Genomic DNA, 14367 nt, shown 5'->3' with positions numbered 1-14367 from the left:
TTACTCCAGTTAACAGAATTGTCACTTTCATTTTTAAAATAAGAAATACAAAAACATCTACAACACAATAAACTCCTATGCTTCCATTATCTTTAGGAAATATTGTATATGGGAGACCTAAAATCTTTGAAAAATACATAGGTAGATTTACGACAGTCTCTAGTTACGATTTTAAACATTTTCATTATTTTTGTGTGGCGCCTTCACATTTTTGTGACTTTTTCATCCCAGAAGTATACGTTTCCTTTGCATAGTACTGTGCCTCTTTGCTGCAGGAAGCCCCGATCTAATAAAGCACTTAAGCACATGCTTAACTTGAAGTCAACGGGACAACTCACAAGCAAAGTTTAAGCACGTGCTTAAGTGTCTGGATAGATTGGAGCATGTGTTCTTGTGCTCAAGTCATCATTGTCTTCTGTACCAGACACACAAGGAGCCAGATTTCCGGCTGCCTTGCATCTTGTGTTGGTCACTTAACACATGTGAAGGGACTGTAAAGTGCTTCCAAATCATAATGGTTTCATGAAGGGGCAAGGGCTAGAGGATAAGACCACACAAAGCACAAGACAGTAGAAATTGGGGCCAAATATCTGTATTTAGGTGCTTTACAATTTCTTCAAAAAGTATGAGATGATTACTTATGGGGAGTGAATAGCACAAAAGGTCTAGCAGAATTGAGAAGAAATAGACATGTTTTGAGGGAAAAATTAAGAAATACTGAGCCAGATTGTGGCTGACTCTTGTGCAGATGTGCCAGGGAGTTGACTTCAGTGGGAGTTCTTCTGGCCAGTACTGGTATGAGGGTGAACGTTTTAGAGTATTAGTGATTTCAAGTGAACGCCTTAGAGTAAACCGTAAAAACCTACATTATTGCTTAAAGACTATGGGCATTGACATTCAGAAGAGACTTCAGTGAAAGAAAATTCAGTTAACTTGCCGTGTCTAACTGCACCCATAATGTCATCATAAGATGAACATTGATTTCTTCTCCATTGTACATTTCTTCTCCATTGTAAGGTAACTGTTGAATGAACTAATACTTAAAACAATTATCTGTCAACATCCTCTTGAGGGCTGGAAGCACTACGCCTACTAGATTGTGTTCTTAGGGAAAGAGCAATTTAGAGAGTATTGGATTTCATATGGCAGGTATAATGGACATAACCCTCCCTGGTACGATGGTAGGATAGTGTGGCTCTGATTCAGCAATAAACTTCAGCACGTGCCTAAATTTTAGCATGTAAATATTTCCATTGAATTCAATGGAATTACATGCTTAAAGTCTGGCACATGCTTAGACCTGATTCTATCAAGTACTAATCATAAGTTTTAATTTCACCATGAGTGGCAAATACACTCTTGAAGAGAAGGCTGGAAGGTTAGATAAACGAATAGAGCTGATGGAATCATTCATTGTGAACGATATGGGTGGGAAGGGTTGTTCATTGAATAATTATGTGTGAATAAATCGCTTTATCCTACAAACAGCTGCAGTAAGTAATGTGAAATCATAAGCACTTTCACAAAGCCTGTGGTAATAAATGCAATACACTACACTCTGCATTTGAAAATCTGAGTGTATTTCTCAGATTGAGTGTTTCTCAAAGCTGGGAAAGTGTTGTCCCAATTTTATAGATGGAAACTGGGGCATAGTGTGGCTATGTGATTTGCCCAAGCTCACATAGTGAGTCCAGTGGCAGTCAGGAACTGAACCCCAGTTTAGCTGACCCTGAGGGCAATCCCCTTTAATCTGCAGTGTCCTTTCCACACTAGTCTTGACTACAACTTGGTCGTTTTTCTGTAATCTTTCACGGCTCTTGTCCAGAAACGTTGCTAAGAATTCTTATGGTTTCTGGCTGTTTCTTCAGAAAACTCCACTGATGAGCTGTAGCTATGTTGGTAAAATCTCTAAGCACAACAAAAACACAAGAAATGATGTGCTTTGTTTTAGAACAATGTGTGCAGCATATAGCAAACCCACAAACATTTGGATGAAACAGAGATGGGCTAAAAGCTAAGATTTTAACTCCTTTGAATTTCAGGGTGTGGGAGAAGAATCTATCTATTGTAGCTATAGATTTCTAGAACAACCATCACCATGGTATGTATATAGGCTCCAACAGAACAGATCAGAACTCTAGTCAAAAGCTGCAAGTCACACCATCTCAACCAAGAGGACTGGGATAGGCAATTGAGTAATTCACACACCAAACTGACTACTGTTCACTTGATCCTGTTTTTCCAGGTAAATGCCTATAATACATAATGGATACTCTCACCTAGCCTTTAGCCTCTCCTGCAGAGAAAGAAGTGGAGTGAGTGTGTATGAAAGTGTTTGAACTCACAGGGCATGGTCCTTCATTATACCATGTACAGTATTCTCTTATAGCTAATCTGATTTGTAAAGTATTGATCTATTAGGTCTGGAGAGTCTGGGCTTTTCTGCAAAACAATGTCTCAAACACCTGGGTGTCAGTAAACTCTGAGATGTGTGCATAGCTTGTCAGATTGCGTCCACCATTCTGCTCCCTGGCTTTATAGAAGATAGACTAACTATGGCAGCAAGCCTAAAAATAAGCCTACAGGACTTTGTTTTCAGACCTAAAAGAGAGAAGCTTTTGCATGTCTTGGAATTATCAATGCCTTCCACTATGCAGGGAGAGGAGCATTCCTATCTGTGCGTTACAGGTATGGTGATTACTTCACACAATTGTTTTAACCTGATAGAATTCTATCTCATAAACACGCTGCTTATGCTTCTATATTTCACAGGGTGTAACACATAGCAGAAGCTATTTCTTCATAGTAATCTGAATGGGAGTTTTGTTTTTGTTTTTTTACATTTTCAATTTACCATAATTGTAATTTGGGGACATTAGTACATCAGTTTTAAACAAGAGGGGGATTTTTTTAGAGCCAAGTTTGTCTAGAAATGTAAAGAACATTTGACAAGAATCTGTGAACAATATTAAATTAATACATTTGACACTTAACTGCTTTTTAATAGATGGCATTTTCCCTTGAAATTGACTGCACATTTAGATGGAAATGATAGTATTCTCTATTTTGTGTCTCTTAGTGTAGAAGCACTATGGAGATTTGCAGTGTTCTGTAAATGGTTAATAATGATATAATTTTGCCATGGAATTGATATCACCAACCTGGTGACATTTCATGGAGAATATTTGGGATCTGAGCCACACAATTCCAATTACTTGCGTCACCTCTGTGAGAATATATTTTAATTCTGGAGTGAATATGAAAAGCATCATGTTTATGCTGGCAAATAACCTTTGAGTCTCCGTATTGCTGCGGATAGATTCTTTATAATAAGAAGACTCTGATGGCAATTCTTATGAAAGTGGTCTTTTATTAAGAAAAACGCATTTAAAATTAATTCCCTATCCACTGTTCAAAGCCATTTTAGAGTGACAATATCTGAGCTCTCTGCATCAACCATTCTGCTCCCTGGACTTTTCAAACATAACTAATTATTTTCAGGGTTTTCAATAACATCACTACTGGTAATGTTCCAGGCAAACATACACCACCCTGAGAAGGTAAGGGAAAAAGTTGGTGTTAAAAACCATATCTCGTGTATTCATCAACCTGAAGAGAGTCAATATTTGCTAGAAGATAATGGGGGTGAAGGGGGAACGTGACTCAAAAGCCTAGTAACACAGAACCGAATTCAATTAAATCTTATGTGCATTTACTTAAAGCTCCCAACTATCTTCAATGTCAGACACGTTTTGACTTTAATTGAAAAATGCAGTATTTGAAGGCGACGGGGATGGGTTTTTTGGATACTTAAACGGTGAAATTAAAGCAAAAATTTCACCTTAAAGATGTTCTTTCCTCACTATTTTATATTCATAATTAATAAAACACACTGATATGTAATGTACATGAATGATCACACAATATTGTTTTCAAGATGTATAAATTTGAGGCATAGCCTATTTCTAATGGGGCTAATATTACCAATTACTAGTTGCTGAATCCCAATCCATGCTAATACAATACAAGACACACTTGTCTGTTGTGAGCACTAGTGACATATTGCAAATATAGCATGATATAAAATTATTTTCCAGTTTATTATAGCCTGTGTACTTTGAACAAAGAGGGTTTTTTTCCCCTACAAGGCTGTAGAATATCTCCACCCCACAAGTAAATGTTTTTACTTTATCAATATAAAACAGCAATACGTTCTGCAAGATGATATAAAAAACATGCATGAAAATGCAAAAAGCAAAATTACACTAAAGGGTCTGAGAAAAGCAAACCAGCAAGACAGTTCCCTCTAAGGCAGCCTCTTACCTAGCTCTACAAAGGCATTTATGAACTATGCCTGTCCCAGGGAGGGATTGGTTTCAGTGATATAACTGAATAGCATTTTTTCCTCTGTCATTCAGTGTGATCTTCCTGTGAGCCTGACAGCCCCATCACATTGACAGATGTTATAGTGACGTACACAATATTTATCTCTATCCACGTACAGTGCTCAGCTATTCATTAGAAAGAGCCCAATTATGTGAGTTAGCCACAGTTTTCCACACTTAGAAGAGTGCCATTCTTGCTGCATACTTCCAGGTCCTGTCCCGCTCCTGTTGACAATGATGGAAGTGACACCACGGAAGGGAGGTGGATCAAGCTCCATATTCATACCCACACATCTCAAGCATGTACAAATAGGCCTGGCATGGTTTACATTAACATAACTATATAGCAGGTTATGATCTTGTGAGTGTTTAATAAGCTTGATATTTCCAACAGCAGTTGTCATCAGCAATTTATGGCAGGGTTATTGTTTTTGTTAATACCAGGCAGCATTAATTGAATGTGTTTAATTTCTTAAAATCCACTAGAACCGTGGATAGTGTCAGTCTTTTGGGGACTGGACTGCCTTACTCCTCTCAACCTTCACTTCATGCAATGTGCACTTGATCACTTAGCTGAACTTATTTTCTAGCACTATCAATAGCCCAGCATATGAGAAGCTGGGGGACAGGAAGAAGAGATATGGTTGAACACCAAAAGGCTGGTACTGGAAGCCACAGTCAGTAGTATTGTTCGACTGAGTTCCATTACCTTTGTTGGGAAGGAAGTAGCTGGGACTTTAAGCCCTGGTCTACACTAGGACTTTAGGTCGAATTTAGCAGCGTTAAATCGATTTAAACCTGCACCCGTCCACACAATTAAGCCCTTTATTTCGACTTAAAGGGCTCTTAAAATCGATTTCCTTACTCCACCCCTGACAAGTGGATTAGCGCTTAAATCGACGTTGCCGGCTCGAATTTGGGGTACTGTGGACACAATTCGATGGTATTGGCCTCCGGGAGCTATCCCAGAGTGCTCCGTTCTGACTGCTCTGGACAGCACTCTCAACTCAGATGCACTGGCCAGGTAGACAGGAAAAGAACCGCGAACTTTTGAATCTCATTTCCTGTTTGGCCAGCGTGGCAAGCTGCAGGTGACCATGCAGAGCTCATCAGCACAGGTGACCATGATGGAGTCCCAGAATCGCAAAAGAGCTCCAGCATGGACCGAACGGGAGGTACGGGATCTGATCGCTGTTTGGGGAGAGGAATCCGTGCTATCAGAACTCCGTTCCAGTTTTCGAAATGCCAAAACCTTTGTGAAAATCTCCCAGGGCATGAAGGACAGAGGCCATAACAGGGACCCAAAGCAGTGCCGCGTGAAACTGAAGGAGCTGAGGCAAGCCTACCAGAAAACCAGAGAGGCGAACAGCCGCTCTGGGTCAGAGTCCCAAACATGCCGCTTCTATGATGAGCTGCATGCCATTTTAGGGGGTTCAGCCACCACTACCCCAGCCGTGTTGTTTGACTCCTTCAATGGAGATGGAGGCAGGACGGAAGTAGGTTTTGGGGACGAAGAAGATGATGATGAGGAGGAGGTTGTAGATAGCTCACGGCAAGCAAGCGGAGAAACCGGTTTTCCCGACAGCCAGGAACTGTTTCTCACCTTAGACCTGGAGCCAGTACCCCCCGAACCCACCCAAGGCTGCCTCCTGGACCCAGCAGGCGGAGAAGGGACCTCTGGTGAGTGTACCTTTTAAAATGCTATACATGGTTTAAAAGCAAGCATGTGAAAGGATTACTTTGCCCTGGCATTTGCGGTTCTCCTAGATGTAGTCCTAAAGCCTTTGCAAAAGGTTTCTGGGGAGGGCAGCCTTATTTCGTCCTTCATGGTAGGACACTTTACCACTCCAGGCCAGTCACACATACTCGGGAATCACTGTAGAACAAAGCATTGCAGTGTATGTTTGCTGGCATTCAACCAAAATCCGTTCTTTATCTCTCTGTGTTATCCTCAGGAGAGTGAGATATAATTCATGGTCACCTGGTTGAAATAGAGTGCTTTTCTTCAGGGGCCACTCAGAGGAGCCCATTCCTGCTGGGCTGTTTGCCTGTGGCTAAACAGAAATGTTCCCCGCTGTTAGCCACAGGGAGGGGGGAAGGTTGAGGGGGTAGTCACGCGGTGGGAGGAGGCAAAATGCGACCTTGTAACGAAAGCACATGTGCTATGTATGTAATGTTAACAGCAAGGTTTACCCTGAAAGAGTGTAGCCACTGTTTTATAAAATGTGTCTTTTTAAATACCGCTGTCCCTTTTTTTTTCTCCACCAGCTGCATGTGTTTCAATGATCACAGGATCTTCTTCTTCCCAGAGGCTAGTGAAGCTTAGAAAGAAAAAAAAACGCACTCGCGATGAAATGTTCTCCGAGCTCATGCTGTCCTCCCACACTGACAGAGCACAGACGAATGCGTGGAGGCAAATAATGTCAGAGTGCAGGAAAGCACAAAATGACCGGGAGGAGAGGTGGCGGGCTGAAGAGAGTAAGTGGCGGGCTGAAGACCGGGCTGAAGCTCAAATGTGGCGGCAGCATGATGAGAGGAGGCAGGATTCAATGCTGAGGCTGCTGCAGGACCAAACCAGTATGCTCCAGTGTATGGTTGAGCTGCAGCAAAGGCAGCTGGAGCACAGACTGCCACTGCTGCCCCTCTGTAACCAACCGCCCTCCTCCCCAAGTTCCATAGCCTCCACACCCAGACGCCCAAGAACGCGGTGGGGGGGCCTCCGGCCAACCAGCCACTCCACCACAGAGGATTGCCCAAAAAAAAGAAGGCTGTCATTCAATAAATTTTAAAGTTGTCAACTTTTAAAGTGCTGTGCTTAAAGTGCTGTGTGGCATTTTCCTTCCCTCCTCCACCACCCCTCCTGGGATACCTTGGTAGTCATCTCCCTATTTGTGTGATGAATGAATAACGAATGCATGACTGTCAAGCAGCAATGACTTTATTGCCTCTGCAAGCAATGATTAAAGGGAGGAGGGGAGGGTGGTTAGCTTACAGGGAAGTAGAGTGAACCAAGGGGCGGGGGGTTTCATCAAGGAGAAACAAACAGAACTTTCACACCGTAGCCTGGCCAGTCATGAAACTGGTTTTCAAAGCTTCTCTGATGCGTACCGTGCCCTCCTGTGCTCTTCTAACCGCCCTGGTGTCTGGCTGCACGTAACCAGCAGCTAGGCGATTTGCCTCAACCTCCCACCCCGCCATAAACGTCTCCCCCTTACTCTCACAGATATTGTGGAGCACACAGCAAGCAGTAATAACAGTGGGAATATTGGTTTCGCTGAGGCCTAAGCGAGTCAGTAAACTGCGCCAGCGCGCCTTTAAACGTCCAAATGCACATTCTACCACCATTCTGCACTTGCTCAGCCTGTAGTTGAACAGCTCCTGACTACTGTCCAGGCTGCCTGTGTACGGCTTCATGAGCCATGGCATTAAGGGGTAGGCTGGGTCCCCAAGGATACATATAGGCATTTCAACATCCCCAACAGTTATTTTCTGGTCTGGGAATAAAGTCCCTTCCTGCAGCTTTTGAAACAGACCAGAGTTCCTGAAGATGCGAGCATCATGCACCTTTCCCGGCCATCCCACGTTGATGTTGGTGAAACGTCCCTTGTGATCCACCAGAGCTTGCAGCACTATCGAAAAGTACCCCTTGCGGTTTATGTACTCGGCGGCTTGGTGCTCCGGTGCCAAGATAGGGATATGGGTTCCGTCTATAGCCCCACCACAGTTAGGGAATCCCATTGCAGCAAAGCCATCCACTATGACCTGCACATTTCCCAGGGTCACTACCCTTGATATCAGCAGATCTTTGATTGCGTGAGCTACTTGCATCACAGCAGCCCCCACAGTAGATTTGCCCACTCCAAATTGATTCCCAACTGACCGGTAGCTGTCTGGCGTTGCAAGCTTCCATAGGGCTATCGCCACTCGCTTCTCAACTGTGAGGGCTGCTCTCATCTTCGTATTCATGCGCTTCAGGGCAGGGGAAAGCAAGTCACAAAGTTCCATGAAAGTGCCCCTACGCATGCGAAAGTTTCGCAGCCACTGGGAATCGTCCCAGACCTGCAACACTATGCAGTCCCACCAGTCTGTGCTTGTTTCCCGAGCCCAGAATCGGCGTTCCACAGCATGAACCTGCCCCATTAGCACCATGATGCATGCATTGTCAGGGCCCATGCTTTCAGAGAAATCTGTGTCCATGTCCTGATCACTCACGGGACCGCGCTGACGTCGCCTCCTCGCCCAGTATCGCGTTGCCATGTTCTGGTGCTGCATATACTGCTGGATAATGCGTGTGGTGGTTAATGTGCTCCTAATTGCCAAAGTGAGCTGAGCGGCCTCCATGCTTGCCTTGGTATGGCGTCCGCACAGAAAAAAGGCGCGGAACGATTGTCTGCCGTTGCTCTGACGGAGGGAGGGGCGACTGACGACACGGCTTACAGGGTTGGCTTCAGGGAGCTAAAATCAACAAAGGGTGTGCCTGTACATCAAGGAGTATTTCAGGCAGGACTGCACGGAGGGTTCCAATAAGAAATGGTGCACCTAAGTTATCGTTGTTATTGGAACAAGGAGGTTAGCCTGGCCTCTGATTGATACATGGCTAGATTTACCTCGCTGCACCTTCTCTGTGAGTGACTGCAGTGTGATCTAGACAGGGGAGGAGGCAAATGAGTACAAAACAAATCTGGTCTATTTCTTGTTCTGACCCACTCCATCTATCTTTTACATCTTTGGCTGGCAGCAGACGGTGCAGAAGGACTGCATGCCATCCACATCTCATGGCTGCTCGGCAGAAGATGGTACAATACGACTGCTAGCAGTCCGTATCGCCTGCCCGCTCACCATAAGACGGTTCAATAGGACTGCAGGACTAAAGAGAATGACCTGGTCAAGTCACTCCAAATTTAGTCCCTGCGCCCATGTCTGCCCAGGCGCTCCCAGCCGACGTGGCCAGGAGCACCTCGGACACGACGAGGACGACTACCAATCATATTGCACCGTCTGCTGCCAGAAGGCAATGGGTTGCTGCTACTGTGCAGCAAAGCCGTACCGCGTCTGCCAGCACCCAGGAGACATAGGGTGACGGTTACCTGAGCTGGCTCCATGCTTGCCGTGGTATGGCGTCTGCACAGGTAACTCATGAAAAAAGGCGCGAAATGATTGTCTGCCCTTGCTTTCACGGAAGGAGGGAGGGAACGGGGGCCTGACGACACGTACCCAGAACCACCCGCGACAATGTTTTAGCCCCATCAGAGTGCTCCATTGTGACTGCTCTGGACAGCACTCTCAGATGCCCGATTGTTTGCCATTGCTCTGACGCTGGGAGGGGCGCTTACAGGGTTGGCTTCAGGGAGCTAAAATCAACAAAGGGGGTGGCTTTACATCAAGGAGTATTTCAGGCAGGACTTCACGGAGGGTTCCAATAAGAAATGGTGCACCTAAGTTATTGTCCTTATTGGAACAAGAAGGTTAGCCTGGCCTCTGATTGATACATGGCTAGATTTACCTCGCTGCACCTTCTCTGTAAGTGACTGCAGTGTGATCTAGAAGAATGAGTCCCCTAGACAGGGGAGGGGGGAAAGCAAATGAGTACAAAACAAATCTGGTCTATTTCTTGTTTTGATCCACTCCATCTATCTTTTACATCTTTGGCTGGCAGCAGACGGTGCAGAAGGACTGCATGCCATCCACATCTCATGGCTGCTCGGCAGAAGATGGTACAGTACGACTGCTAGCAGTCCATATCGCCTGCCCGCTCACCATAAGACGGTTCAATAGGACTGACTGCAGGACTAAAGAGAATGACCTGCTCAAGTCACTCCAAATTTAGTCCCTGCGCCCATGTCTGCCCAGGTGCTCCTGATCGACCTCACAGAGGCGACCAGGAGCACCTCAGACATGACGATGACGGCTACCAGTCGTACTGTACCATCTGCTGCCACAAGGCAAGGGGTTGCTGCTACTGTGTAGCAATGCCGTACCGCGTCTGCCAGCACCCAGGAGACATAGGGTGACGGTTACCTGAGCGGGCTCCATGCTTGCCGTGGTATGGCGTCTGCACAGGTAACTCAGGAAAAAAGGCGCGAAATGATTGTCTGCCCTTGCTTTCACGGGGGGAGGGAGGGAACGGGGGCCTGACGATATGTACCCAGAACCACCCGCGACAATGTTTTAGCCCCATCAGGCATTGGGATCTCAACCCAGAATTCCAATGGGCAGCGGAGACTGCGGGAACTGTGGGATAGCTACCCACAGTGCAACGCTCCGGAAGTCGACGCTTGCCTCGGTGCTGTGGAAGCGCTCCGCCGAGTTAATGCACTTAATGCACTTAGAGCATTTTCTGTGGGGACACACACACTCGAATATATAAAACCGATTTCTAAAAAACCGACTTCTATAAATTCGACCTAATTTCGTAGTGTAGACATACCCCAAAAGACCTAAGTCTTGTCCGTTCTGGATGTAATTCAGTGTTCCCATGGCACTCTTTGTAACAGCAGGAGTTACCTTCACCTTTAGCCGACTGTGCTCCGGTTCCCACAGGGTTGCCTCCTCCTGCCCCAGATGTGGCTGTATTTCAGTGGTGAAGTGTTTCCTACAGGGCAGGACTGTGGCTGACTATTGCTCAGGTGACCTCATGCAGAAGCCAGGCACACTGTAGTCCTTGCACTCAGCTGAGCATAGGGACCGCTCCGTCCTTGAAACCCCAGGCTACTAGGCAACTCAAAGGAAGAGGCGCAGGGGGTGGGGTGGGGGGCATTGTCTGCCCCTCTTCCCTACTCCATGCCAGAACTGGCTAGTCAGAGGGTACATGCTGCATCTTCCAAGGGAATGTGCACGCTACGCCACTTCTTGAGAGTCTAGGTGCTCTGGAAGGAAGCCCAATCCTTCCTGACACTTAACATGGGGTGGTGTGACTCCACACTGACCCTGGGCTGGGCAAGTGTCTGTCAGGCTGCATACATAGAAGGCCAGAGGGTGTGCATAATGCACTCTGGGGAGCTTTGTAAAAATGCTTTCAGATTGCACAGGAGCTGTTATTGCGTCCACGAGGAAGCTTTCTCACTGTGTTTGAACAGCCAACTCCTGTGCATGATAGATGCTGATGCCATGTGGACTATCTCTACCCCAGAAAGGCATCCTCTTACAGTATCTTACAGTGTCTTGGCAGAAGAAGAACCCCCCCCTTTCCCTCCATGACAGTAATGGAAAGCAAGTTCAAATACTTGGTTTGTTAAACTCTGGCTTGACTATAGTGGGTGTAGACACATTGCATTAACCACTATGCAGGCAATGCATCCCTCCAGTTGAATGGAGAAATCACCTAAAAATCCAGATTCCCCACGTTCACTAAATGAAATACTTGTACTTTTCTTTGTTCTGCATTTAACTTTATTTGTTATTATTTCCTGTCCAAGTTACCGGAGAAAAAGATGTGAAAATCACCTATGTGATCACCTTGGAGGAGAAGACAAGCAGCCAGTACAAAATCGATTGTATGTGGCTGCTGAAAGATCTAACCTTGATAGATGGAAAAGAGGCCATGCAAGTAAGTCTAATTGCGCTGCGTACGTTACCTCACAGATAATTTGTGGGGATACTGTGAAGGTTCTTGTAAGGCACCTCACCATCACCTGCCCTTAGCAGGAAGTAGTCTCATCTGTGCTGTAGATACTTAATTGACATGTAAATGGCCAGCTAGATAAACATTTCTTTTCTGACATGAAACTTGATTTCCCCTTTGCAGGTGACCAGTCCCTAAACACAGGCCTCATAATTTTCAGTGTATGTACATAAGTCTTTACACAACATTCATGCCGGCCTTTCGCAACAATACTAAGAACCAGGGTGACACTAGCTTTTATTTGAGACTTCACATGACACTCTTTGGTGAACTGGAATGCACGTGTCAGATGCCAGAGATGGCGGTAACCCCTAGGGACCCGCGCTGTGCCCTCTGCCAGTTGGCACTAAGAGGTTCCTGGGTCACAGATGCTTAACTGTGGTTTTCTATCAAGGAGAGGACTAGAATTAAAAAAATGTCTTCAGCTACATTGATTGGGTAAAATCAGTGTCTAACAATGGTGAATTGGGCCTTTTCAGATATTTTTTTGGTATGAATATTTGTCTTGGCATATGAAATCTCAAAATGTGCCTGCCTGCCACTCCCACTCCAGTTATTTTCATGCCAAGGTGCCGGGTAAAACGTTTGAAAGCACTTAAGTTATGATGGCTTCTAAATGCCATTTTCAGAAGTGCCTTAGTCACTTAACCCCGCAGTTGTTTTCCTCAGGCTCAGTTTGTATTCCTCCTATGGAACAGAATTTGTAGCCTAGGGGTGAAGAAATTGGGGGATGCCCACGTTAGTGCTGAGTGTCCTATGAAACTAAGTCCTAGGCTTTATCCTAGATATCAAAGGCAACTGGTTTTTCTGGCATGAATAAAATAGCCTGATTGGGGAAACAGCCAACGTAGCACATGCTCTTCCCACAGGTGTCCTTGTGTGAAATCTACTCCAGCTCGAAAGATCTGAAAAGCCCAAACCCTGGTCAGCAGCTGGCCTGTGAAGAGATACTTTGGCTGTTTGGTTGCTTTGGGGAAGTGTGGGGGGGAAAGAAGACAAGATAAGAAACACTTGCACTTTTAATGCACCACTCTGCATATTTGGGTGGAGGAAGGAAACCTACAAGAAAAAACACACTATGCGCATACAACAGATGTAAATATTCAGAATACAGTCAACCACATGTTTACTGCCCACTATCTGCGGTAACCCAAACCAATGTCTTGGACTTCATGCCTAAGACTTGCTGCCCATCTCTTCATGTCACTCTGTCCTTAGGTCTAAATCCTCAGCTGGCAAGGGGCAGGCAAAGATGGTTCTAAGTGACTCAAACCAGCCTCAAGCGCAAGTTAGAGACAATTTCATGCTGTGCTCTGGTCCCACCTTCCCTGGATCCCCTTTTGCCCCAATCTGCTTCTACCATGCTTCTTAAACCAAGAGGAACAGGTATGTGGAGCCAACTATGCCAGCTTCACATCACCGAGCGTTCCCCTACAGCAAGAGAACCCCAACTTTCCAGGTGGTTTGCATTGCCTTAGATGGAATGGGGGCCCAGGATCTGGCTCTCTGAAATGGTAAACTCTTCAGGGCAGAGACTATATCTTTGTCTGTGTTTGATGTATCATCTAGCACAATGCGGCCCTAATCTTGACTGGGGCCTCTGGTTGCTACAGTAAAATAAATATGAAATACTAGTCAGCATGTGTCTTGCATATTGGCTATATACTTCTTATACAGCTATACTTCTCATAGCTGGCTGACAGCTCTTAGATTACATAATGCTTGTTTTAATTTGTAGGATTATCCCAAAATTGACATGCATTATGAACATGTTTATAGCTGGGAAGCCTTCAGCACTGCAGTCAAATATGCATTTACACGCTGCATAAGGAAAATGAGTAAAATTCACTACAGAAGGGACATTGCGTTTGTGAATTTTGACGACGATCATATGAGTGACACTGGACTCTTCCAAGTATCTGAAGATACGATGTATACAGGTTTTGAACTGTGCATGCCTTCTGGGCTGCTTATAGGAATACAACTGGGTGCAATGCTCCGCGCTTGAGCCCTATTAAAACTGACCTAATTGATGTTATACCTAACAACCTCTACTCTGAATACTTTAGGCCTGATTCTGAGCTCGCTTACACCAATACCAATCCGAAGTTACTGCATCACAGTCAGGGGAGTTACACCTGGTGCAGAGTGAGACCAGAATCTGGGCCGTTATGTATACTGCACGTTCAATGCTATATAAACTTTCAACAAAGTAAATACACCTAGGTCTAATAAACTGCCCATGTGGTACTGTTTTGCATGTGGAATTATCATGGAGCAAGTCTTTATTGTCTCATGAGAAAGCGTAGGTTTGTTTTGTTTTTGATTGGTTGTTTTTCTTGTAATTTAAATAGTTCCTAG

The 14367-nt window shown here is 45.1% G+C and overlaps 1 protein-coding gene across 1 annotated transcript; it reads left to right on the top strand.

Moving 5' to 3' along the window:
* Positions 1–1340: 1340 nt before the first annotated feature.
* On the top strand, positions 1341–14014 carry LOC311525658 (exocyst complex component 1-like; the record flags this gene model as incomplete). The annotated part of the gene is made up of 3 exons (XM_084637959.1): positions 1341–1428; positions 11801–11931; positions 13745–14014. The coding sequence occupies 3 exons, from the start codon at positions 1341–1343 to the stop codon at positions 14012–14014; spliced, it is 489 nt and encodes a 162-aa protein (XP_084494085.1).
* Between the last annotated feature and the right edge of the window lie 353 nt (positions 14015–14367).

This window comes from Lepidochelys olivacea, assembly GCF_965140295.1.
Source record: "Lepidochelys olivacea isolate rLepOli2 genome assembly, chromosome: 8".
Classification (NCBI taxonomy): Eukaryota; Metazoa; Chordata; order Testudines; family Cheloniidae; genus Lepidochelys; species Lepidochelys olivacea.
Note: the sequence above shows the minus strand (reverse complement) of the source record. Positions and strands in the feature narration are given on the sequence as shown.